The sequence below is a fragment of the Homalodisca vitripennis genome, chromosome 3, assembly GCF_021130785.1.
Source record: "Homalodisca vitripennis isolate AUS2020 chromosome 3, UT_GWSS_2.1, whole genome shotgun sequence".
Classification (NCBI taxonomy): Eukaryota; Metazoa; Arthropoda; class Insecta; order Hemiptera; family Cicadellidae; genus Homalodisca; species Homalodisca vitripennis.
In genome coordinates this window covers 6,392,318-6,416,998 of record NC_060209.1, presented here as the reverse complement: position 1 = coordinate 6,416,998, position 24,681 = coordinate 6,392,318, and the positions used below count along the sequence as shown (strand labels likewise).

The 24,681-nt window shown below is 41.6% G+C and overlaps 1 protein-coding gene across 1 annotated transcript in view; it reads right to left on the bottom strand.

The window, feature by feature from the left end:
* The window catches only part of LOC124356560 (cadherin-related tumor suppressor), a 428,185-nt gene that overhangs the window by 53,944 nt on the left and 349,560 nt on the right, over positions 1-24,681 (bottom strand). The window contains 4 exon segments of the mRNA XM_046807631.1: positions 4,830-5,340; positions 5,823-6,245; positions 8,092-8,282; positions 15,525-15,726. Of these exon segments, the coding sequence (XP_046663587.1) occupies positions 4,830-5,340; positions 5,823-6,245; positions 8,092-8,282; positions 15,525-15,726 (1,327 nt within the window).

Genomic DNA, 24,681 nt, shown 5'->3' with positions numbered 1-24,681 from the left:
TGTTGCAGTCTCGTAATTCTAGACATTTAAATGAACCGATATCCGGTGATTGTGCCGGAGAAAACTATCAGATCGGCGTCAAGAGACCTTCAAATGTCGCTGAAGAAACAAAGGTATTTCCGTGATTGACGAGTGACTCAGCGTTCGGCGGCGAACCGATCGATGTAAAAGGACATAAATGCTGAGCCATTAGCAGGCGAGGTGACGGCGAAAGGTACGGCCCTTGTAGGGCGTCCGCAGCGGTTCACGACGTCGTGAAAATGAAGCGATCGCGTCCTGCGTCATGCGGTGCGACGCGCGATGCGGCGCGGCGGACGCGAAGCGACGGTTCCGTTCCAATCGATAAGGCAACAATGTTCCGTCGAGATTTATGGCTTTTTGCGGGACAATTTGTATAAAAGTGGGACTGTCACGCGCTCCTATCTGGGGATCTCACGGCGCGGCGCGCTCGCTCGCCGACTCGGCCGACTGTTGCCACAGCGCGGAGACCCAAGCGACTCCGAGGACTGCGGTGCCGCTGCCGTCAGACGCTACTTCTGACCATCGATCCGCGCGGACAGCACTCTGACGCAATCTCGGCGACATCGCGACACGATAAACGGCTGTTTGGGCCCTTCAATCTACGAGTCGCCTGGGAGTGTGACACTTTATGAGCTTTTGTTTGGGAATCGCTCTGCCGGAGCGAACTGTTGTAGTTGTGCCGCCGAGTCCGGCCCAGTCCTTCTCACCGGGATCATCAGTTCATTGTTTCCTCCACAGTCTTGTAAAGTTACTATCATTGTTCACAATTATCGTAAGTAACATGTGATGTTTTATTTGTAAGGAAATTTAACAAGAGAGACTTTATGATGGATTTTTCTTGTCTTACCAAACACTGAACTTGTAAAATGAACAGAGATCATGAATACTAATTCAGCAACCGTGAATTCCCTGTTCGCCATATATATGTTACAGTTGCATGCCAACAAATCCTTAGGATTTGGAATTAATGGCAAATGCTAATGGAAAACAAGATTGAACTACTGTGTTCCTAAATATGATAAACTTATTTGAATTGAAAACGATTACTTCGTATTTTGGTGATAGCGATCAAGCTGCAGACAAGGTTTTCTTCTAATTTCTTTGTACAAAATAAAGCGTTGATGGTAAACCAAAATATGACATGTGTGAACATCAGATCATGCAATAAGGTCTTAAAAGGATAACATTTTAAACCGACCTTTCTTTTTCGTTGGCACAAGATTATTTTCCCAAATTATAATAACCTTCTTGTTTATTCATACCACCGTATTTCAATATAATATCTCATTGCAATTTAGTGGAATAAATTAGTAACTCTTCTGGAAATTGTACATTGTTTGAAGATAATTCGTGCAGTGAAATATGTTTGTGGGCGTGTTAGGTATTATTACATTTTTATACCGGTCAGGTCAATAAATCTCTAAATTTCAATCTTCACTTCTTTGGTGGTAAACGGGAGATTATTCTAGTGAACTTTATCGTTCTTGGTATAATCCAACAATTTATAGGAATCAACATCATTTTGAGGCACAATATTAAAAAACACAACGTATAATGTATTCAACATTTTCATCATTGATCTTTCAATTTGATATAAACAAATAAATTACTGTTCTGCGAACTATCGCGACCCAGAACGATTGCCTTAAAACCGCCAGTTTATACAATAACGAGTGATGAAAGGGTCGACGAAGTAGGTAACCTCGAGTTCTCTTTTTGGCCTCTGAGGGAATTATTCGTATTATGCCATTACATAGATTTCTAATTAGAAGGTTCAGTGTGCATGTTCTCCGCTTACGTATCCGAACTCATACAAAGGCCAAGGAAGTTCAGAGCTAAAGAATTTTTTGGCAGACGAATCGACTTTGTCCGCAGCTGTTCGCGAACCTTGACAGCCGATTACTGTGAAGTCCCGGACGACCGCTATCTTCGGCAGATTCGTCACAGACAAAGTGCATTGTTGGTTCTGTGAGAAATTTCGCTTTGAAAAGAAGTAGATGGGTCTAAGAGGCAGCCATTTAACTAGATGCATTTCTTGCTATCTCCGTGCTGAGCCGGGGTATCGGCGGACACGAAAAATCAATTAATTACCGAGCAATTAGAGATTGGAGGCATTCCTCCTGAGTCCGTCCCAGATACGGCCGCGACCACACGCTTAAAAACTGGAATTAATCTTGGCGCGCTTGCAAATAAACGAGCGGGCAGACGGAAGAGTGGAGAGCGCTTGTAGCTTCTGGCGGTGGCGGTGGCGGTGGCGTGGAGTGGTGGCGTTACAGGCGTAACTGCGGCCTTTGTTGTCCTTCACACTGGCGCACCGGCTCCCGACTTGCGATCGGAAGTATTTACATTGATACAGTTCCAGGCCAAACTGAATGATACAACACTGCGATTGTGTTGCACGAATGTTGCACCTCCAGTGTCCTATTGTTTAAAGTAAAATATGTCTTGAACAGAGGCAATTCGCGAGAGATAGCCCTCCTATTCTGGGAGAAAAGACATATAGGAAACACACATGCGTTGCATCCGGCCTACCGTACCGTCAAATAACATAAGACGAGGACACACAACTGCTTTAATATTCAGTATCTGTGTCGTACTTCTATCACACAGCTTCTTTAATATTCAGTATCTGTGTCGTACTTCTATCACACAGCTGCTTTAATATTCAGTATCTGTGTCGTACTTCTATCACACAGCTGCTTTAATATTCAGTATCTGTGTCGTACTTCTATCACACAGCTGCTTTAATATTCAGTATCTGTGTCGTACTTCTATCACACAGCTGCTTTAATATTCAGTATCTGTGTCGTACTTCTATCACACAGCTGCTTTAATATTCAGTATCTGTGTCGTACTTCTATCACACAGCTGCTTTAATTTTCAGTATCTGTGTCGTACTTCTATCAAGTGACGAAGCACTGATTTTTTAGACTGTTTCCATGAGAGTGACAGCCTTATAAAATATAATTTGTAGATCCAAACCGCGATTGTCAACCAATAAGACAATGTCCCAGAGTGTAGAATAGCTTACACTAAACTCTTCCTCCTTTTTCCCAAGTTTACCTTTTATTTCGCATGCAATGTTCAGCTGCCATATAAACATACCTGCCCTAAACCAATTAGCTATGAAACATTTCTTGAAGTCGATAATTCTGACTAGTAAAGCATTTCTAGAAAGCAACGACAGTGCAACAGGGCAAAAGTACCAGAGTCGTTCGAGTGAACCGTCCTAGTCGCGGTGCGAGCGTTGATAAATTGGTTCTGTCAAGCGGTCCTCAGGTTCAAATTAATTATTTAACACAATGGAGTATTCAAACACAGCTCTACCCCGGCTATGAGTGAGTGTGACGCTGGAGCGGTCAGTACAGCACATAAGAATATATTAGAATACGCTTATACCAACAATGAACAGTGTACAACAAAGAATAACTCACAGTAGAGTGAAGCTGCGGTGAAAACATTGGGAATATTGACTGACATTCTTTAATTGTAGGGGATAACGTGTTTCACCGCCATCACCCAAAATAGTTGTCAAGTTGACATTATTTCAGAGAGCAAGGACGAGAAGAGACGCCATCATAGTGAAACACCATAATATCAGAATAGGACTAAATACCACCACAGGCTTCGGGTGGCCAATGTGAATTCAGTGTCACCTATTATCAATTTATTAATGTATTTTATATTTGATTTTGAGTTTGAAAACAGGATATACAACTTGGTATTTGACTTGATCTGAATATAATTAAATATAGACTATAGCGAAAAATAACAATATAGGCGTTTACTAGAGTCTAAAGAATAACAGGTAAAACAAAATGAATAAGTAATAAGTTTTGTAATCGATCAATAGAACGTAGTTTGAACTCGAGCCCTTGTTGGTATGCAACATAACTAAAACCTTATGATTACGGAGAATGTAAAAAGTCATACGAAAATACGAGAGTACCGGTACACAAGGAATAAAATAAAAGCGACTGCGACTGCTGCGCATCAGATGTCAGCACACTTCTGGCGTCCACGGCCAGAGAGAGGATGTGAGTTTTAAGTTTCACAACAGTCCCGCAGAGAGGTGGAGGACCAGACACGTAGTAACTCATACTTGTTAGCCGGTGTAGATTTTTATTTTATAGTGGCCGGCGAGGAATAACGTTAAATCGTAAAAAATACTAACTGACTCGAGGTTCTCAGTAAATTATCGAATAAATTTCGTCGTACTGCGGGCCCGCCAATTATGTTAGCGAGGAAATTGTAAACATCCCGTAATGGCCGGCATTGCGACCGCGACTGCCTTGAACTTGTGCGGACTCTGCGGCATGAGTAGAGATAGTGCGGTGCGGCGCAACGTCTGCGACAGGTATCGGCCGGCCGCGCCTGCGCATTACTCACGGAGCCAAAACACATACAGTGATCAATTAGTTCTGCGCTGCGCAGACGCAGTAGTATGCCGCTGGCTTCGCGACCCGATCTGACCCTGCCGCGCTTACCGGGTCTTGGCTTTCTATAGTTTATGGCGACTCGGTATTGCTCCACAGTCTACACACTCTAACCGATACCGATGGATTAGTCCGAATATTCATGCATTAAACTCTACAGAATCCACGTTTTTGGGATCGAAAATCTAGAAACCTTTACTTTTTAATTGGAACTTCAAATGTATAGGAACAGATGAATCGGCAGCAAAAATATAAACTAGCACAGCACCTAAGAGGAAATCGATTTAACTTATGAGCGTACCTAAAATACTACCCAGATCGGCTAGTGGAGTTAAATATTACATTAGTACTCATACGTAAGTTTAGACTTACCAGTATCCATGGCGACGAGAGTGAGGATGTACTCCGGCTGTGACTCTCTGTCCAAGGCCCTCAAGAGAGATATCTCCCCCGTGGAGGCGTTGATGCGGAACAGATCTGCGTCCCCTTCCTTGAGGAAATAGCGGACCTGGCCGTTGAAGGGAGGAGTGTCGGCATCGTACGCCCTCACCGTCAGCACGTAGCCACTGGGTGAAGGCACCACGTTCTCCATGATGTAGGCGACGTACGGGGAGTCCAGAAAGGTCGGTGGGTTGTCGTTGATGTCGATGATGGATATGGAGATGTTGGCGGTATCGTGACGCACCGACTCTTCCGAATTGCCCGCACAGTCTTCGGCCCGCACGGTCAGCACGTAGCGACTCTTACGCTCGAAGTTGAGGTTCTTCGCGACGCGGACGACGCCGGTATCTTCGCTGATGCTGAAGTCCCGGTTGTCGTCGCCGGCCACGATGGCGTACCTCACCCGACCGTTCAGACCTTCGTCCACGTCCGTGGCGGACACCTGAAACACAATTAAACTCCCTACAACAAATGTTTATTTTACACGAATGTGCACAAAGGTTTTGTTCACAATCAGATTGGATTTTTACGTGGTTGCTCGTTTAATATTATCTAATAGACTTGTAAATATTGATCACCGACCATAAACGATACAACTCAGCCACTTGTTTCCTACATTACAGTGTTTGTAACTTTCAAGTACAAAATATGAAAAAACCTTTAACCTTTATGAAAGATGTAAATATCACACTTACTATGCTCTAAACTGTTCCTAAACTAATGGGATTGTTTAGACCTCATATCTGACGTATTTAAACATTCTTTATAATGCCAATCTAAGTGTCCTTTGTGAAGCAAAGTCGATAAGAGTAATCAGTTATGAAATGATTGAGGATTCTTCTTTGTAAAATCCGTTTTACAATGTGTTAAGATACCCAATTATTAAATTTTGGTCTTCAGTACTAGTACTGCAGTAGCACTCACTTGCAATACTGAAGCGCCGATACTAGCGTTCTCGGCAACAGAAGCCGAGTACTGCTTGGGGTCGAACACAGGACTGTTGTCGTTCTCATCGAGTACTCTGATGAAGATGTTGGTTTTCGTCGCTCTCGGCGGGTCGCCTCTGTCCTTGGCTCGGATCTCCAGGGTGTAGTTGGCGCGAGTCTCACGGTCCAGTCGACCCGCCACCCTCAGCAGCCCGTCCACCGGACCCAGGGAGAACACTCCGGCCACCGCGGAGTCAGGGCTCAGCGAGTACTCTATGTAGCTGTTCCTCCCCTCGTCGCGATCCACGGCCTTGACAGCCAGCACCACCGTGTTCATGGGGATGTTCTCCGGTACAGCCGTCTCGTTAGGGGTGATGAACTCTGGCGACATGTCGTTCACATCCTTCAGTACGATGCTCACCTGAAAGAAAACTTGAGTATAAGGCAAAAGCAAATCATTATATTTTAAAATCCGCGTTCACTAGTAATTCATTTACAGTTGCGAAGACTCAAACTTCAAAACAATCTATGTTTTCATTTCATTGCAAACTTTAGTTTTCCTACATTACCCGGACGATGAATATAATGATAGCCATATTGTAGTAAGGAATGACGGCACTGGTGTTCCCGGTTTGGCATCTTCTGATTCACCCAACTCGTGCCGATGTGACGTGAGTCGGACTCGCTGACACCTCTCAGTGTCTTCAGTTGTGATACGAACATCTTGATAAGACTACTAATGTTCATTTATATACTAACTTAGGAGAAACCTAGTCGCCTCGAACTTTTGTCACCTAACAACAATAAGATTCCCGAAATTTTTATGTTCTGATATTTCTTTGAGTCGGACATTGCGAGACGGCGATGTCAAAAATAATCTATTCCTTAGAATATCGATATTTCAACACTTTTCGAGATGTCACTGTGAAAAATTACTCAATCTTCGGCCAAACTTTGATATTAATAAAGGTTTCATGACTTAAAGAAAAGGAAGACAATATTTTGAAAATGAAATCACAACGCTACCTATTAAACTTATTCGTTCCAAAATATGCATATGACAAAGTTACACTAACACAAAAGTACATAGTCTGAAATAGATTTTGTTTAAATATAAACGTATCCACCAGGCAAGGTTACTCAGTTTGGTAAAAATAATGCTATATTTAAATTAATTTCCTGCAGTTTCCTTCCTATCAGTAAAGTACATTTTATATATACTTTAATCAAAACACGTTTGCTTCAAGAGGCCGAAGAATTTGAAGTGGGCGACGTGAATAGAAACATTTGAATCCCCAATAGTAGGAACAATAGGGAGGTATTTCTAAAAGTAAACATAGTTAGGCCAGTGTTGGTTTAAGCCTTGTTGGTCGATTGGACAAACACGTCTGAGAAGGAGCAGCAGTATTTACACAGCAGCTCGTGTACTTGAGCACATCGCCAGGCACGGTAGCTGCCTCTGGCCTCCTGGTCTGCTTCTTCAGGTGTCAACAACCTTCTGGAGTATAACGAAACTTCCATTGAATCGTGACCTAGGTAATCCCTAATGTTGCATCCTGCTCTGTTAAAAATCCAGGAAGATCTACAGAATCTTATGCTCGGTTTAAAGTTTGTTATTAACAATTAAAGATCTAAAAGGATAAGAGGATTTGGACATTTGCCATCGTTATATGTAACAAGATGTACGACACGACGCTCGAGGATTGGATCTATCTATCGCTCGCTAGCTGCACCCTGTTCAGTGACAACGCCTGGACTGGACTCCAATCAGCTGTCGGGTGTGTTTGAACCCTTAATTATCTCCACACCTGATGAGGATGATAGATTTCAATCCTCGAAACGTTACCGTAACAGAATCTTATGGTGGGTATAAAGTTGTTAAATGCGATTGTCCAACTGTAAGATCTCATTGACTGTATCACCTTATTACAGGAATATCTTGTAAATTTAAAAATTCGTTGTATATAAGTGTTATTTTAGGAGCTTGACCCGATTGATATTACGATCTTATGTGTTAGCACCTGCAGATAGACAAACCGTTGGGTAACTCTGCCATTGAAGTTGAAACACAAACTTGGCATTCCACCTCACAAGTCCTGAAGGTATTTTCAATTCATCGTTCAAAGTGGTGTTTTAAACAACATAGAATCTGCTCATTTGGTGAACTATTTATATGGAATGGAAATGAACTATGAAAACGTTACATTAGTAGCCTAATCAACACTTATATCGAGTAGTACGACAGCATTGACTGGGAATATAATTACTTGGACAGTGGAGGACAGAGCTTGCTGCCGGGGTCGAGCTTGATCTGTGGCAGCTATCACCAGGTTGTACAAGGACTTGGTCTCGCGGTCCAGGCTCCGCCGAGTCAGGATAGTTCCATTGTCAGCTTCGATGTCAAAAACTCCCTCGTCGTCCCCTGACACGATCGTGTACTCAAGCCGACCATTTTCACCTGTAAAAGTAGACAGTAGACATATGAAATCCACGATAACTTCAATATTTTAGGTCATCTACAGTAGTGGTAATAAAGTTGGAAAAACCCAATTCTTTCAAATGTACCCGAAAAGGTTATTAGTAGACTTAAAAGGCATTTCGTATTACACGCACGCACGCACGCACGCACGCACGCACGCACGCGCGCACTCACACACACACACACACACACACACACACACATGTATATTCGATATCATTACTTATTTTGTTAAATATAATATTTTGTTCAGAATACATTGCTGATTAAAGTCGCGTATAGACTATATTACTATATAGCTGTATATTACTACTCGTATATAGCTATATATTACTGGGCTTTACACTTGGACTTTATGTTTACAAGTGAGAAATTTACAGATAGCTTTATAGCTTGGCTATAGCGCTCGACTTGGAGCTATACAGCCGAAATCTGGTTTTCCATCGGTGATCGGTAACGATCTAAAGAAATCATGTACCACGAATGTATATCTAGATAAGAGCATACAGTTGAGATTTAAATATATTATAGCAAAGGTAAATAATTCAGCTACATGTGGCCCTGCTACAAAGTGTAAATCCGGCTTTATAGTCGTCATCTATGCTCTATTTACACGGATTTTGAGAGCATTTATCAAAAGTGAGCTGACAGTGAAAGTAAAGTCGCATGTACCGCATCTCGCTTATTCGCATTGCCACATCGCGAAACCAAGAAACGACTATTAAGATTCCGACATGCCCGAGACTGTGGCGGAATCTGTAAAGTAAACAGTGGTGTAGGAGCCCTCGAGCGAACAATGGGTCTCCGTGTGAGGTGGAGAGAAGGAAGTCGGTGAAATCGTCAGCAGTGAAGTAGCAAGTGAATCGATCAATCATCTATCAATCAATCGTTATTCAAATCGGCTGCAAGATGGCGTCGCCGCGGTGAGATGGCTGCCTGGCCGCCATGCCACCGCTGCCGGCAGCCGGTATGCTGCCATAACACACGGACCACTTGACCGGGTAAACTACACGGCTGCGGTGGTCCTGGCTCCTCCGGCTACCGTCTGTGTAACACAATTCTTGGAACTCAACAGACTGTGGGAATGGGATAAAAACGTAAGTTTAACATCCCGAGTCTCGGTGAACTCTCAGGAGAAGCTGGAGGTCGGTGATGAAGTATCGGCATCTGACAAGCGGTGTCGGGCGGCGGGCACGGCAGGAGCTGCGAGGTGCGAGCGGATTAATTGAACGCGAGCTGGCCGAGACCGAGACCGAAGCCGAGTATCGAGGATCGAGCCATTCATTACAGTAGAACACTGGTAGTTTACCGATTGAAAGGACCCGATAATTATGTCATCTGACGCACTATCGGGCAGCGGTCCCCCTGGAATGTTCACTTATGGAATTATAGACCGACCGAACAATATTTATTGTCTTTGTAGAGGCGATCGCGGGGTCAAAGTTCGCGTAATAAATACGAGTTACGGCGAGACCGGGAAAAATGTGGGAACGAAGCCGGTGACTTGTCGGACTCCTTCAATCAGTCGGTCATAGCGCGCTGGAATGTCCGATCGCCGATACTGAGCCTCGGGAGTGACACGGTCCAGAAGAGCGGCAATTCTTCTACATACCGGCAACTGGTGACGATACGCTGCAGCTCACTCGGCAGAGACTAAAGTGTGCTCCGTATAAACACGTCATTGTGAAGGGGAAGATCCAAAAACATTTTATATCGTTCAATCTTGTTTGACACTCTTGGAACGGTGGACTTGTCCGGTAAGACCAATCTGTTGAAGGTTTGATTTTTCAATATAACATTTTTTGGTAATCGGGTTTAAAACATACTGTTCAGTAACATCAGCGGAAATGAGAAACCGCAGTATATATCAGCAGTAAAAAATTATTGTCGGTAGAGTAAAGAATCTCAAATTTAGACAAATCTTGAAAACCTACCTGAAACGTCATCACTAATAAGCAAACTTAACTTTGCTCAAAACCGCATTAAAATTGATTTCGTACTAATTTCATTCAGAAATTTCAGCAAAGTTTTGACAATTTCACACATTTTTTAACCACAGTAAATTAGATGATCCCCAATATACGAGAACGCTGTGGTCACGTTTTGAGGTTTTGTCAAAAACAGTAAGTGACCGCCGTAAATCATGCCAACAACTGTTTGACCGCGAGGCTGCACAGAGTGGGCGGCATGCCGGCATACTGCGACTGTCCGGTAATGCATGCAGTGCACATCTCTGCTCGAGTACAATATGCACTCCTCTGTGGCGGCTGCAAAGGTCACATGTAATTGAGTTAGAAGTCAGGTGATATACTGGCTGTGGCTGCTGCGTACCACCTCAGGTAATGTTGTGTGTGATGCGTACCAACGAAGACGCGACGGAATACTCTTGTAAAAGACACTCTTTCTTCGTCTCGGGTGTCGGCGGGTCTGAGCTGCGCTTCGGGCAAATATTTATACCTTGGCTCGCAGTCTGTATCATCAAGAGACGTGGTTATAATGTGAACTAAAGTGTCTGAGGTCTCCCTCGAGAAACTTATCGTCGTGATCCCACTCAGCATAAATTAGATCTCTTAAAGTTTGCCAACAAGATTTATACGGCTTTGGTTCTTAACTGAACTGAAATTTAAAGATCTTACTTAAAACTCTCCGTTGGCCGTAGATTACTTACCATTGCTATATGCCCTTTGCGGATCCCAGTAGTCGGCAAACAAAGTTCCACAATTGTTTAATCTCTTTATTGATGATGATGACGACCGGTGAATTACAACAGTAAACCACCAATGAGTAATTATAAAAGGAAGAAATAAAATGACCAATCAATAAACGAAGCGACTTTGAAAATCTTGTTTCACATAGTCCAGGATCCGAGACCATTTTGTACTGTGAGGTTGTATCTCTTGTACAAACCGAATGTTCTTGTATCGAATCAGGGTTTTATTTTCGTGGAGATCGAAATGGAAGGGTATCAGAAGGGTTAAAAATATGAAACTATAATTTCTTTTCAGATTATATTTTTTATACCTTGACACGTTAAAAACCAAGTATCAGACTGATAAATAATACAGTTAAATCACCGTCAGATAGCTAGATAAAGAGGCAGAAATTAGCTAATTTAAGGGTCTGTGTAAGGTAAGTAAACGCTGATTTATTATTTATTAAGTGTCAGGCGATGTAGGGGACATTTCCCTAACGATTTCAAGAAAAACTAAGGTGTGTACTCGTGCAATGCAAATTGGCTATATGCTCCCGGACTACTAGAACCGTGTACCGACAATCTATTTCTACACTGACACTGACTAACTCGAAACCCAAAAATATTTATACACATGATGATTAGAATAAGTTATTCAAACAGCCGGTTTCTTATTGTGCTTCGGAAATCGTAAATGCCTTGCGATCGGCAACAAAGCACGACGTGGCTCGTGATTGGTGGAGGTTCCAAGATGGCGGCACTATTTATTCAGCTGTTACACTTTCTGTTGATGTTTGGTTTGCATTTATTTACTTAAGTATAATGGCGCTCTTCACTACGAATAATTGAACAGGTCTTGTTGACTCGAGTTCCTATTGGATTAGCAAATTGTCCGCCTCGCCTGGTTTCGGTCCGCTTTGAAAACATTCAACGCGTTGGAATGTGGGATTGGTCCTACTTCTAGTTCAGTTGGTTAAATACCCATCAAAAGGTATCTACATGAAGTATAGTTTCAGTTATAGTGTAGTTTTTAAAATAGTTACTTATTTACAAGCTTGCTTTATCAAAATCGTATAGTAGAGAACAGACAATCACAAATGTAAGAAGCCGTGTTAGACGATCGTAATACACCAAGTGGACAATATGAAAGGTGTTTCCTGAGGACAAATAAAACTGAGAATCTTCAGGCGTTCGGTCGCAGCACAGTCCCGTCTATTAATCCCCCTCAGCCGACAAAAGCCTTTATTACAAGAGGACCACACAACTTTCGTACCACCGTCTCGGACAGACGGACGGTCAGACGGCGGGCTGTCATGTGTGTGATAGGATCTTATCAGCCAGTGGACAAACCCTTCCTAATATTTCACCACACACAATAGACATAAATAATTGTAATGTTTCTTTTCATAAAAATAAAATATATCTCGGATGAGTGTGTTCATTTGTCTAGTTTCGCCAGACTCGTATCGCCGGCCCCATCGCACCGTGGACATTAATGACTGCTGGTCGAGCTCAGCATGCCTGCGACATTCCTTCAACCCGCCACCCAGCCCTCACCGCTGCCGCGCCGCACCGTACACAAATACAGGGATACAGAATAGATCACATTAATTGGTCGGGTCTCTGTCACCGTGGGATCAACTCCCCTCGGCTCGCCACCCAGCCCTCACCGCTGCCGCGCCGCACCGTACACAAATACAGGGATACAGAATAGATCACATTAATTGGTCGGGTCTCTGTCACCGTGGGATCAACTCCCCTCGGCTCGCCACCCAGCCCTCACCGCTGCCGCGCCGCACCGTACACAAATACAGGGATACAGAATAGATCACATTAATTGGTCGGGTCTCTGTCACCGTGGGATCAACTCCCCTCGGCTCGCCACCCAGCCCTCACCGCTGCCGCGCCGCACCGTACACAAATACAGGGATACAGAATAGATCACATTAATTGGTCGGGTCTCTGTCACCGTGGGATCAACTCCCCTCGGCTCGCCACCCAGCCCTCACCGCTGCCGCGCCGCACCGTACACAAATACAGGGATACAGAATAGATCACATTAATTGGTCGGGTCTCTGTCACCGTGGGATCAACTCCCCTCGGCTCGCCACCCAGCCCTCACCGCTGCCGCGCCGCACCGTACACAAATACAGGGATACAGAATAGATCACATTAATTGGTCGGGTCTCTGTCACCGTGGGATCAACTCCCCTCGGCCCGCCACCCAGCCCTCACCGCTGCCGCGCCGCACCGTACACAAATACAGGGATACAGAATAGATCACATTAATTGGTTATCATGGGATCTACTCTCCTTAGTGATTATGTCTTATAAGATGAACTTTTACTTTGAATAGACAGGAGGACTTTTTACTAAGGTATTTAAAAATGATAATTTTTGTATTGAAACAGGAAAATATGCACATTTAATTAAAAAGCACCCGTTGAACCAAAATTCACACCTTCAAACTACGATATTGTGTAAGATTTTATACGGCGTATTTTGACATAAAAAGCTTTATACCTTTTCTGTGCATCTTCGCAAGCAATGAAACAACAATAAAAGGAAATTTTGAAATGTAGACGGAAGTAATCATTTTTGCTGTATACATACAAAGTGGTTTGCTTCAGTGAGGTTTGACCCCTATGCAGTTCTGTTACAGGAATTAAACGCGGTCTAAGAAGCGCATTTAGTGGCGGATCTTTAAATTCCTAGACAAAGCGATAAGAGCGGGATCGCCAAGTTTAATGCGAAATCTGGACAGGGAAGCTGTGCCGTTGTGCGAGCCTTTCGCGGACTCCAACAAATTATAAATTTATCTGCGATCTATCGGCGAACAAGAGGTGGAATAACGTTGAGAGTTGATGAGAAGAAGTTTCGATAGCGATCTGCAGGCGGACTTGCGTGGCGTGGCCTACCGCCAACCGAGACTTCACTCCTGGCTGCCGAGGGTTAGGCTTTCCAGTAATTTAAGCATTACGCCCCTTCATTAAGAGATCGCTCTGAGGGCTGTATTTACAATTCAACATTTAATTAGGACGGTTTATGCATCTCGATTTGCCTTTTCGTCATCTTCTAACAAGGTATGCCTCGTCATCTAGTGATTTGATGTAGAACTCATAACTCAAAGGGTCGTTTTAATCGTTTATACGTGACTTTCAGGCTTTGTTTAAGGTCAAATGATGCGCTGTTGCAGAGACTATTTTTTGAATGATACAAAATGGAGGTGATTGAAGTACAAAACCATGTACATCCAAACAACAACACACTAAATTTGTGGTGAATGTAATTTAAAATGATTAGTTTTCAAAGCTAATTTAAACAACCTCTACATACGATAACATATGATAACATTAAATTATGATTATTATTTGTTTGTATTCATTTATAGTATTCTAACATTTACAGTTTTAAGTTTTAATTCGTGCAGACAAAACAACTGTTAATCTTTCAACCTATATTTTGTTTGTAAAGCTAGAAATTACACGAATATCATATTTTGTCTCAGTTGTTTATTTAATAATACAACCAAATTTACGCGGCTTATTTCAAGGTGACGGGAAGGGGGAGAAGAGGTACACCGAGAAGGAATGGACCTCAAGTATTATTGCACTCTATATTGGATCTCGTATACCTGAAATTTGTAGGGTAAATTGATCGGAACACGTAATAATAATTTGTTTGCTGTTGTTTACTAACAGCAGCAAATTAGTGTAACCAAGAGGTGTGTTTTGCCCCAATCGCTTTCATATTTTCAAATTAACGGGGGTTCCCATGGCGTTGCACGATTACGACGTGACAACAAAAAGCTAACAAGCGACACACTACTGGTGTGAAGATGGTAATAAAGTCGAGTTACACGATTATCAGTTTTACGAGAGAAGATGTGAGGAGAAACAGAGAGGGAGGGAGAGAAAGAGAGAGCGCGCGCGCGAGGAGTGCGGATTAGCGTAGGATAGACAGGACCACCGGGGCAGTCCGGGCCAGTCCTTTGGCCATCATGCGACTGTGAGAGGAAGAGGTGCAGTGCAATCATCTGCGTACTCTGCCCTCTCTGCCCCACTGACTGACAACTCCATTAGTTTACAACTTTTCACTTCAACTATTGAACACGTTGCCTTTGTCGCCTCTTGTTCTACGTACTAGATACACATTTAAACACTTTGTCTTGAAGGTAAGTCGTCAATACAAATAAATTGTCCACGCAAGACAAATTGTCTTGACAAAGGGGTTGCGAAAAGTTTCAAATGTTAATTTAATAATTTTTTTATTAAAGTGCCACCTTGAAGTAAATTTACCAAAAATAGCACATGAAACTCAACTGTTAACAGTATTGAACTATCCTTTCTAGTAATAGTTACTTATCTTTGATACATAGTAATATTGCTTGAGTAATTTTCAAACCAACTCAATGACAAAAAAAAACTTTGTTTTGGATCGTCAATATTATAGTCGTGATTTAAGAAATTTCAGGTTTGAAAAACATCATAGTTTCTAAAGCATGTTTGTAACAGCAGATACAAACTTACCGGAATCGAGATCTGTAGCGGTGACGGACACCACACTGGTTCCGATCGGGACGTTCTCGAAGACTTCGTTGCTGTAGCTCATGGGGTCGAAGAGGGGCGCGTTGTCGTTGAGGTCGAGGACGTTGAAGAAGACGGTGAGGGTCGAGGAGAGACTGGGTCTGCCGGTGTCCTGCGCCTGCACCACGAAGATGTAGTGCTGAACCTGTGAGGAATACTTGTATTATGTACAATGGTCATTGAGGTGGTCAAACGTTGGGAAGTGCCAACAGATTTGAGGAGTAGGTTAGTACTTATATTTGATAGTAGGACAGGATGAGTTGACACATATGTAAATATAAACGTACTAACTGGGTGTGTAACAAACACTGTACTACGATGAGAAGGGGCCTCTGGAAAACAGCGCATTATTGAATTTAGACAGAATGTTTGATGAAGTAAAACAAGAGCCATACCAAATTGATACAAATTTGTGAAAAATATTTGAACGTAAATAAGAAAATACAGGATTTTTTTAGAGATTTGCCACGTTAAATGTCACAAAAGGTATAACACAACTGGAATATATCCCCTTCATCAGATGGGGGAGGTATTACAAATACAAAAACCATGTCCTCGTCTCCTCCATCTGACGAAGGTATAACACAACTGGAATATATCCCCTTCATCAGATGGGGGAGGTATTACAAATACAAAAACCATGTCCTCGTCTCCTCCATCTGACGAAGAAGATTGATTCCAGTCCTCGGAACGTTGTGTTATACCTTTTGTAACATATAACGATGGCAAACGTCAAAAATCCTGTTATCTTTTCAAGCTTTCCATCTTCAATACCAAAATTTAAACAAAGAAGAAAATACATGTTCGATAATGTAATAAACACACAAAAAACTTAATTGAAACTAAATTCGGTGATGATACTGAATTTATGTGATACGGAATTTACATAATTGGGATTAAAAAGGCATATTATTACCAACTTTTTAATATACATTTAAAACCAGAAAAAGCTTAGGGATTGAATAAATATTACAACTGTATGTACAATATGCAGATCACTGATAAAATTAGTCCAAATTACATAGAAGAGACAAATAGGCGGTAAATATGTAAAGACGTGTGCGGGCAGACTATACAGGACGAGGTCCGGCCACACATGCGGAAGTGAGTCTCTCTGTCCGCAGAGGCGAGGTACAGGGCAGCGGTGATGGACGTGGACACTCTATGATACAATGGGCTCTAAAACAATACATACATCCGCAGTCGTGACTGTGTACCGCAGCTGCTTTATCTCCATCCCCGGTCACTACGCGCAGCGACACTGACGCCGCACCGGCAAATGAGGTTAACCTAATCCTTGTGAGAACCACTTACCTACCACCTTTGTGTGCGTGTGTTTAGCACCCCACAGGACCCATAGAACCGAAAATCGGTAAAGAACTTAAATATGCAGGGTAAGCCTTGTGATGAAAGCACTTATTGGAAACCCGAAAACAAACATTTGTTCATGTTTTCAAGTTGTCTGTTTTATGAGAGAACGAAGTCGGGGGGGGGGGGGGTATTAAGGGATACTTTTTAAGTTACTTAAGTAGTTGCATACGTTTATAGAATATTCCAAAACGATTATGTGATAAGAAATTTGAAACAATCCCTTAGTATACAAAATACATCAAAGCATACATAATCAGATTACCACAACATTGACATCACAGGAGGTTTCCATCAGAGCCGAAACTTCTTTATTTCAATCTTAACGTTAAATTCTGTTGGAAGCAAGTTCGGAATGGTCCATTGTCAAGATTTCAGGAAGTATTCGAACCGAATGCTCCTGACTGGAAAGTATTAAACTGAACTGCCCAAGGCCATCCAGGATCCACTGGCGGGACGGGATTCCTGCAGTATATAAAGAAGAAAGCGCCATTACTGACCCCTTCAGGGTGAATCCAAAACGGCGTAGAAAGAGGTGGAGCGATTTACTGTAGTGCGATAAACCAGCTGACGTCACGCCCATTTAGAGGGGAGGGGACCGAAATGAAGTATTTGTTGGCAATTTTGAGTCGGATAAGCAGCCCGGGTGAGTGATGCCGGTGCGGCCGTCCCTCCTGGGGACCGTCGTATGTTGTGGATGAATAATGGATCGAATGCCAATTGCAAGGTCGTCTATGTAATTGGGCGTCATTTACATCGGGCCAAATTATTCGCGACTCTGTGGGCAGCGCCATTTTATCATTATCCTGCCTTAGATGTTCAACATTTTAACGACAACGACAACGTGGTTATGAGGAGGGTGTCGACACGCAGATGGAATGCAAAGCTCTTCTGGGTAATGGGTTTGTTCTTGAAATCAAGCCGTTTCTTTGTCCTTTACGGTACGTATTATAGCAGTACTTAGAGAAACTCGAAAGTGGACAATTACAGTTTGATAAGGTGTATATAAAATACTACTCCATGTAAACGTTGGGACAATAAAAAATCCTGATTACAAATGTTGGACCTAATACAGGAACGTCTTTCTATAAAGTAGTATTTTGGTATTTAAGATAGCATAATTTTTTAAGTGTTGACACAGTAATATACTATTCCATACGTGTGTAACTTATCAAGCATTACCATGTACTGTTTGACACAGTTCAAAATATAAAAAGCGTTTAAACCATGTGACAAAACATGAAACATCCATGATCATTACAATACTTCCTCATGTAATCAAAATATAGCTAAGTGAATAAACATAACTTGTATAGAAAATGTGATAAAATTGTGATCTTGTAACTGACAGATGGTCTTGACGGACGACTGGCATGAAGTCCTAGCCGCGAGAGGGGGGTGTCGGGGGGAGGGGGCGTGGTGAGACCGGGTTGACACTCAGAAGTCCGCAGGGGTGCCCCTGGAGGTAACGCGGATGCGGGACACGACTGTGACGAGATAATAGATAACAGAGGTCAGGGGTCGAGCCCGGGGCGGTCACAACATCCAGTTAGCGCACTTCACGAGCTGTCAATAGCTAGGCGCAGGTCAACCCTCACAATCTGGCGCCTCAGATTAATTTTGGCTACTCACTGAACATTGGAAAATATTTCTTACACGGCTATTGAATGAGTAATCCTAATCTGCCTTTGTAAAATTAAAATATATTATGACCGCTCAGAAACCCACTGCTTATTCGTCGAGAGAACAACCACTTCGTGTCATCATCACGTCGATCACCAACTAGGATTATCTATGCTCTAGGATATAGATTAACCAATGCCTAATTTAGAAAAATTTGAATATGTAGGGAAATCTTCTATATGTGTACATTAATATAATAGGTTTCTCACATTTAAACACTGAATAAGAATCATTGTCAATTATTGTAGTTTATAATTGAATTAAAACAGAAGCATTGTCGTTTCACGACTCATAAAATATGTGTATATTTATTCTTCCGAACTATTCGTATAAGTCCAGCGAGAGTTTATTTATTTTTTAACAGCCACGACGTGAGTATGAGTTAGATTTGTACGAATGTTTGTATAGACGTTGGAAACAGCAAATTAATGTAACAGCTTCACATGTTTAAACAGTTGGGTACCAAAAGGAATCGTGTTCACCTATAACATAGAAATTGATGAGGATCTAAACACACTTGTTGAAGAAGAAATACTTAATATCCCTTGGGAGTTCTAAAATGCTTCCGAGGCTTTAGTTGGATGCTGCTACAGATGCGTAGCGGAAGATACATTACAATACAATATTCTTGTAGGATAAGAAACTGTTCCATCGTAACAAAGTTTCAGAAGCTATTACAGTAATTGTTAAATTATATAAGAAAACAAAATGTCAATTTATTAATAGTGCTGCTATCAAAACTACACACTATCCATTATTCTTATTTTTTATATTACAGTGATATCAATGTCAACATGTAAGGTTCACTCTGAAATATTTTTCGACGTTTATACAAACAGTTATAAAAATTGAATTACATACAAATCAGGGTCACAGGGTATCATGTCACAACTTTATCTTGAGATTTAACACAATGTGATGGCTCACTAGATTAGTGATTTGATTAGTGAACTAAGTTAACAGCTTTATATCCCTCTAGCAGTATCTCTTAACAAATTCTCCCTCGATTGATACGCACTTCAAGAGCCACATTAAAGTTTGTAATATTTGCGCTTCACTGAACACGTACATGTTCATTACAAATATTATAACAGGCATTAGTACTTGCACACTCGAAAATTGAACTAGAGAAAATGTTGTTTGTTCTTGGCGATCGCTATATCCCAACCTGCCTACGTAATGGACTACGTACTCCATTTCCCTGGTACGGGCACTTTTATTACTTGTCCTGACCCGGAATGCGAAACTAGTACTATTATGCAAGGATCATGCACGGAGGTAGTTTCCCACTAATGAAGAAATTAATGAATCTAGAAAACTGAATGCGCGGCGCAATTAAATTATTTTTATGTGTTCATGTTGTAGTAAATATTTCTTACGGTAGCAATTCACCGCCACTTTCTTGCCTGGAAGACATACTTCCCTCCTTCCTACAGTTCTCCTTGTTTCTATGTCAGTACTATCAAATTAAAGATCCAGTGTCTTACTATTGATTGTTCTATGTTTTGCTGGTCGTCGTTGATTTGTGTTTCAGACTGTTAAGAGGTGTTTACTTGAAATTTTAATAACCGAGGATAAGGATTAATTGTATGTGTAGTAAATGGTCGTTGAAATACAAAACTGGTTATGAACTTTAAGCCCGGTAGGGAATAGTAAAGTTTCCCATTCTCTCGGATGATTCTCCTAAAGGATTACAACCCTTAAATTATAACACAGTAAAAAGTATTACGCCATTTCAAATGTTTTTCACTTATAGGCCTATAATTAGAATGTAAGTAGGGTAAACAATTGTTATTCACAACGCCTAGGATTTCCTTCCGTCAATTGTTTATTTCTTTATGCAATATAGCAGTATTGCACAATTAACAAATTTAGGTTCTGAAGGTTATATAGTTGACAACGGCAGATACCCTCTTGTCCAGTTACACTGCAACTAAGAGTGCAAACAACACAACGGCCACTAGCACATTAATAAATGAAACGTTGAATCCGTAATTATAGGTGTGCGAGAGTGGGTGAAAAACGTCAAGGAGGAGGAGGAAGAGGTAAGGAGGAGAAACAAGAAGAGAGGAGAAGGAGCATTACGAAAGGAGAACCAGTCTATTGTCAGCCTATGATTTAGACAAAAGACAAATTATAGACCCTTTAATCTGTTGCGAAGGGACGGACCGCTTTAAAGTTTTGTTTTTGTTACCTAAATTCTACCCGGTTCAACAAACTCCTACCGTTTGATTTGGTGTAATTGTCCCTCAGTCGATCGACTTATGAGGTCTTCCGCCTAGCGCTGCTACCGACTTTACTGTACTTCTTCTTCGACCTTCTTCAGTCGCGTCTTCAGTATATAGAAACAATTCTTTATAGAATAGTCCCCTAATCTTTTATTTTTAAGGCAGGTGCTTCATGTATAATTTTTAGTTACTTCGGTAACTTATTAAACATTTTGAGGCGTAGGTATGATAGTCTTGTTTTGTAAGTAAGTGCGGTGAAAGGACCCTGCAAGCTATTCTCTCTCGTCATGCGATTCGTCTTCAACTATTGTCTTAAGAAACTTACAGTCGCGTAACTCCATCTCAACAGAGAAATGCTGATCGTTCTTTCTGCGCTGACTTGAAATGTTAGGATGATTTCATATCAGATATATCAATATTTGTCTTACCGATTATCTATATATAAGGTGCCAATAACAAGGAATTTGGTCACTGTTCACTGAGCCATTATCAACGTTTGAGGTAGATGAATAGAACACACATGTGGCTTTGTGTGAGTAGTGCGGTTGATTGCATGACTGCTGTAAAAACTGCACTTCAGTATTTAAACCAAGTTAAACGTAATGATCAGATAAATAAATACAGTTCCCGATGATTTAGATTATTAAATTTATAATACTGCTTGCTGTAATACAGCATTGAACTACTTCTTTGACAATTTATTATGTATTTGTATTTTCTTTCATTGAATGATTAGTGTCTCGTAGTTGTTCTAATTTGTTCGGATTCTCAATTAACTTGTTTTTCGACTATAGTTGTTGAGTTTTAATAATATTCGTTAAATTAATTTTTTATTATATACATTTGTACTGTGAACGGATGTATATGAAAATGGCCATTGTATTATATTTATTAATGTAATTAATGCATGTATGTAGTTGAATAAATGCGTGTTTAAAAAACAATAAAGGAACAACTACAGAGTTATTGCACTTCTCACGGTGTTCTTGAGGATTTACGGGAGAGAGGTGTGAATTCTGCTCTAATACATTATTGAGGGCATACATTATTTAAGTATGTGAACTTGTTACATGCCTATAGTGTCGCTACTCTCGAATATCATATCCTTTAATAAATCTAAAACTAAAGAAAAACTTCTTTAATTCTAGGTAGCTTAGTTAGGTCTAATTTCAATATACATACAGAGTGATTCGTAACGAAAAAATATATTTTAAAAATCGACTCATTGCATAAAAACATGAAAGTAGCTCAACACAATATAACGAGACCGAGAAACGTGTTTGCTTTTCGTTTACCTCTCCGTAGGTGACTTAAGGAAATATTTGTTTATTCGTCAACCCGTTTGACATAACGCGTTTAAACTTGGTATATGTGTCATTAAGTTAGTTGTCAATATTTATTATTAAACGGAAAAACTTTCCATTTACCTATTAAAATTGGCTGTGGTTCAAATTCTTATATGTAAAATATCGTGAAAACTATATTAATTCATTAAGATAAGTAAGAGTAACACGTTCCCCAGGTTTAGTGTTAGAGATGAGTTCTTAGACCTAACTTAGCCTGGTAAATTAAGACATCTTTACTTTACTTTCTTTGCGAAAAAAATACCCAACAATATCTACCAGAAATATTAGAGTTTTGATTAATTCGGTCAATTCTCCATTGCCCTTAAATGTATAATCTAAGTAATGTACAGAGACCGGGCGTTCAAATTCGGTGCACCCGTCATTATCATATGTTTCTCGGAAACTATGTATGCAGAATTCAAGGAACGTTCAATTTATTCTTGTTAAATTGACCGTTAGAATCAAAACACAATGCACTACGGGACAAAAAACAACGTAACAAATAACCTTGTGCGGACGGGAAAATGCTTGTCTTGGACAGTAGCCATGAGTGGACAATTTGTACTTCCTTATTTCTTTATCAGAAACGGTGTTACGGAGCTGTTTTGATTAGTTTTATATATAAATACGGTTGTTACACGAGAAACCAGAACCGGCACGTTGTAAGTGCTCGGCTTGGCAAGCTTCCACCGTTAATAGAACATATTACACCGGGGCTAACATTAAATAATAGACCCACTTTCTGTTAATACATCGCCTCCAGTTCATTGCGTATGCTAGCACCTCCTTGACCGCATATCGGCCCTTGCAGCCCACGACTACGGCGGCAGATCTCTGGCCGGCGCACTGAGTCAATAGAGTCGGACGAATCCGGCATCGAATCCGTCTTCACCTTTTAGGAAGCATTCGCCTTTTTCAGTGTAAAAAAAGAAGTTTTTTTACCTTCCTCATAAAAACCCGATGTCCTATCTCCGGAGCCGGATTCCGAACGGGGCAAATTAATTCCGAGCACACAACTATTACTGATTAACTAAACTTACGGCGGTGGTTTTACCGGACAAAGAAGGGCACCTGGTCGATCCGGACGACCGTGTCCGGACGTAATTTAGACAGTATCGAACAACGATTCCTCATGCGATACGGGCTGCCCAGATTGTGATCGAATCTTGTCCGAAATCCGAGGACACGATGGCCGGGGGCCGGGCATATGTTAGTCTCTCCGCCCTCGCCCTCGCCGCGGCTCGCCGCCGCCGCTCTCCCAGAGTTGCGTGCCCGCGTGCTCGGCCCGCGGCCTCGGATTGCAAATTAGAACATTTTTTAGCTCGTTCGTGTGAGTCGCCGTTTAAAAGTGGCCCGTGAATGGGCCGCCGATAATCTCTGGGAATCGGTACAGACCCGGAGCATCTCGCGGGAACGAGTTTGTCAGCGATTCGTGAAAAACTCCTTGACCAGATCGTCACGTTCCATCCTCCTGGTAGAACATCGGCTTATTCTTCTTCTTCTTCTTCCCAATTTATCCATTCATACGACCGTAAATGCGTCACTAGCTGATGTACAAAGCAAAACCATAATGGTTCTATACTAATTGTACGTGACTAACTGTTGTAAACGTGACAGAAAAATCGTGTATTCCATTTTACAACTATGCGGACTGCCACATACACCTGGGTATAGAAGAGTTAGCCCATCGTTTAGGTTCAGTACAAAAGTGTAAAAAGCGAGCAAGGTTCGTACCAAACCGAATGCTGTTAATGAAATTTGCATCGTCCACATTATAAATTGCACTGCCCACATTTCACAGCACAAAAACATGCTGTGCGGAACCTAATGTCGCTGTCACCACACCGCTCCCAACCGGTGCTCGATTTATGTTCTTAATTTATATAGACATGGATAATATCGGCTCCGATTTATTTCTTGGGAGGTCTAATGATCGGGGATTCTTGTTGAACCACTTTAAATTCGATAATTTAAATACCTCGGCAGCCACTGTGGCTCGGTGAAGCATTCGTCACTACCGCCGCGCCGCTCGCGTGATTCTGTCCTGTCCGTCAGATATGATCCGTGACCCGATGATTCGTCACCATTCGACTACCTCGTGAAGAATGTTCCCCATGTTGAGTACATCGCGAGAACGGATAGGATGTTGAGTTTTCAATTATAGCGAACTCCGATGAAATGAAAGATCTAAATATTTAGGAATTTAAATTGGTTTGAACTTAAATAAAAAAAAGGCAGATTGAATATTTTGGATCATCTACGACTCGATGATGATGATGAGTAAATTCGTACATTGATGCTCAAGATCAAATTATTTTTTCAACGTAAGAAGTTCAAGACTTTTCCACCTGTTAAGGCGATGTTGTTATTGTTATTTGTCGATGCTGCCACAGTCAAACAGCTGGGTGAGACGAAAATCTCCCTCTTAGCGGTCGGTGGTATCCGGTATTACAGTAAACCCACTGTGGACACGGA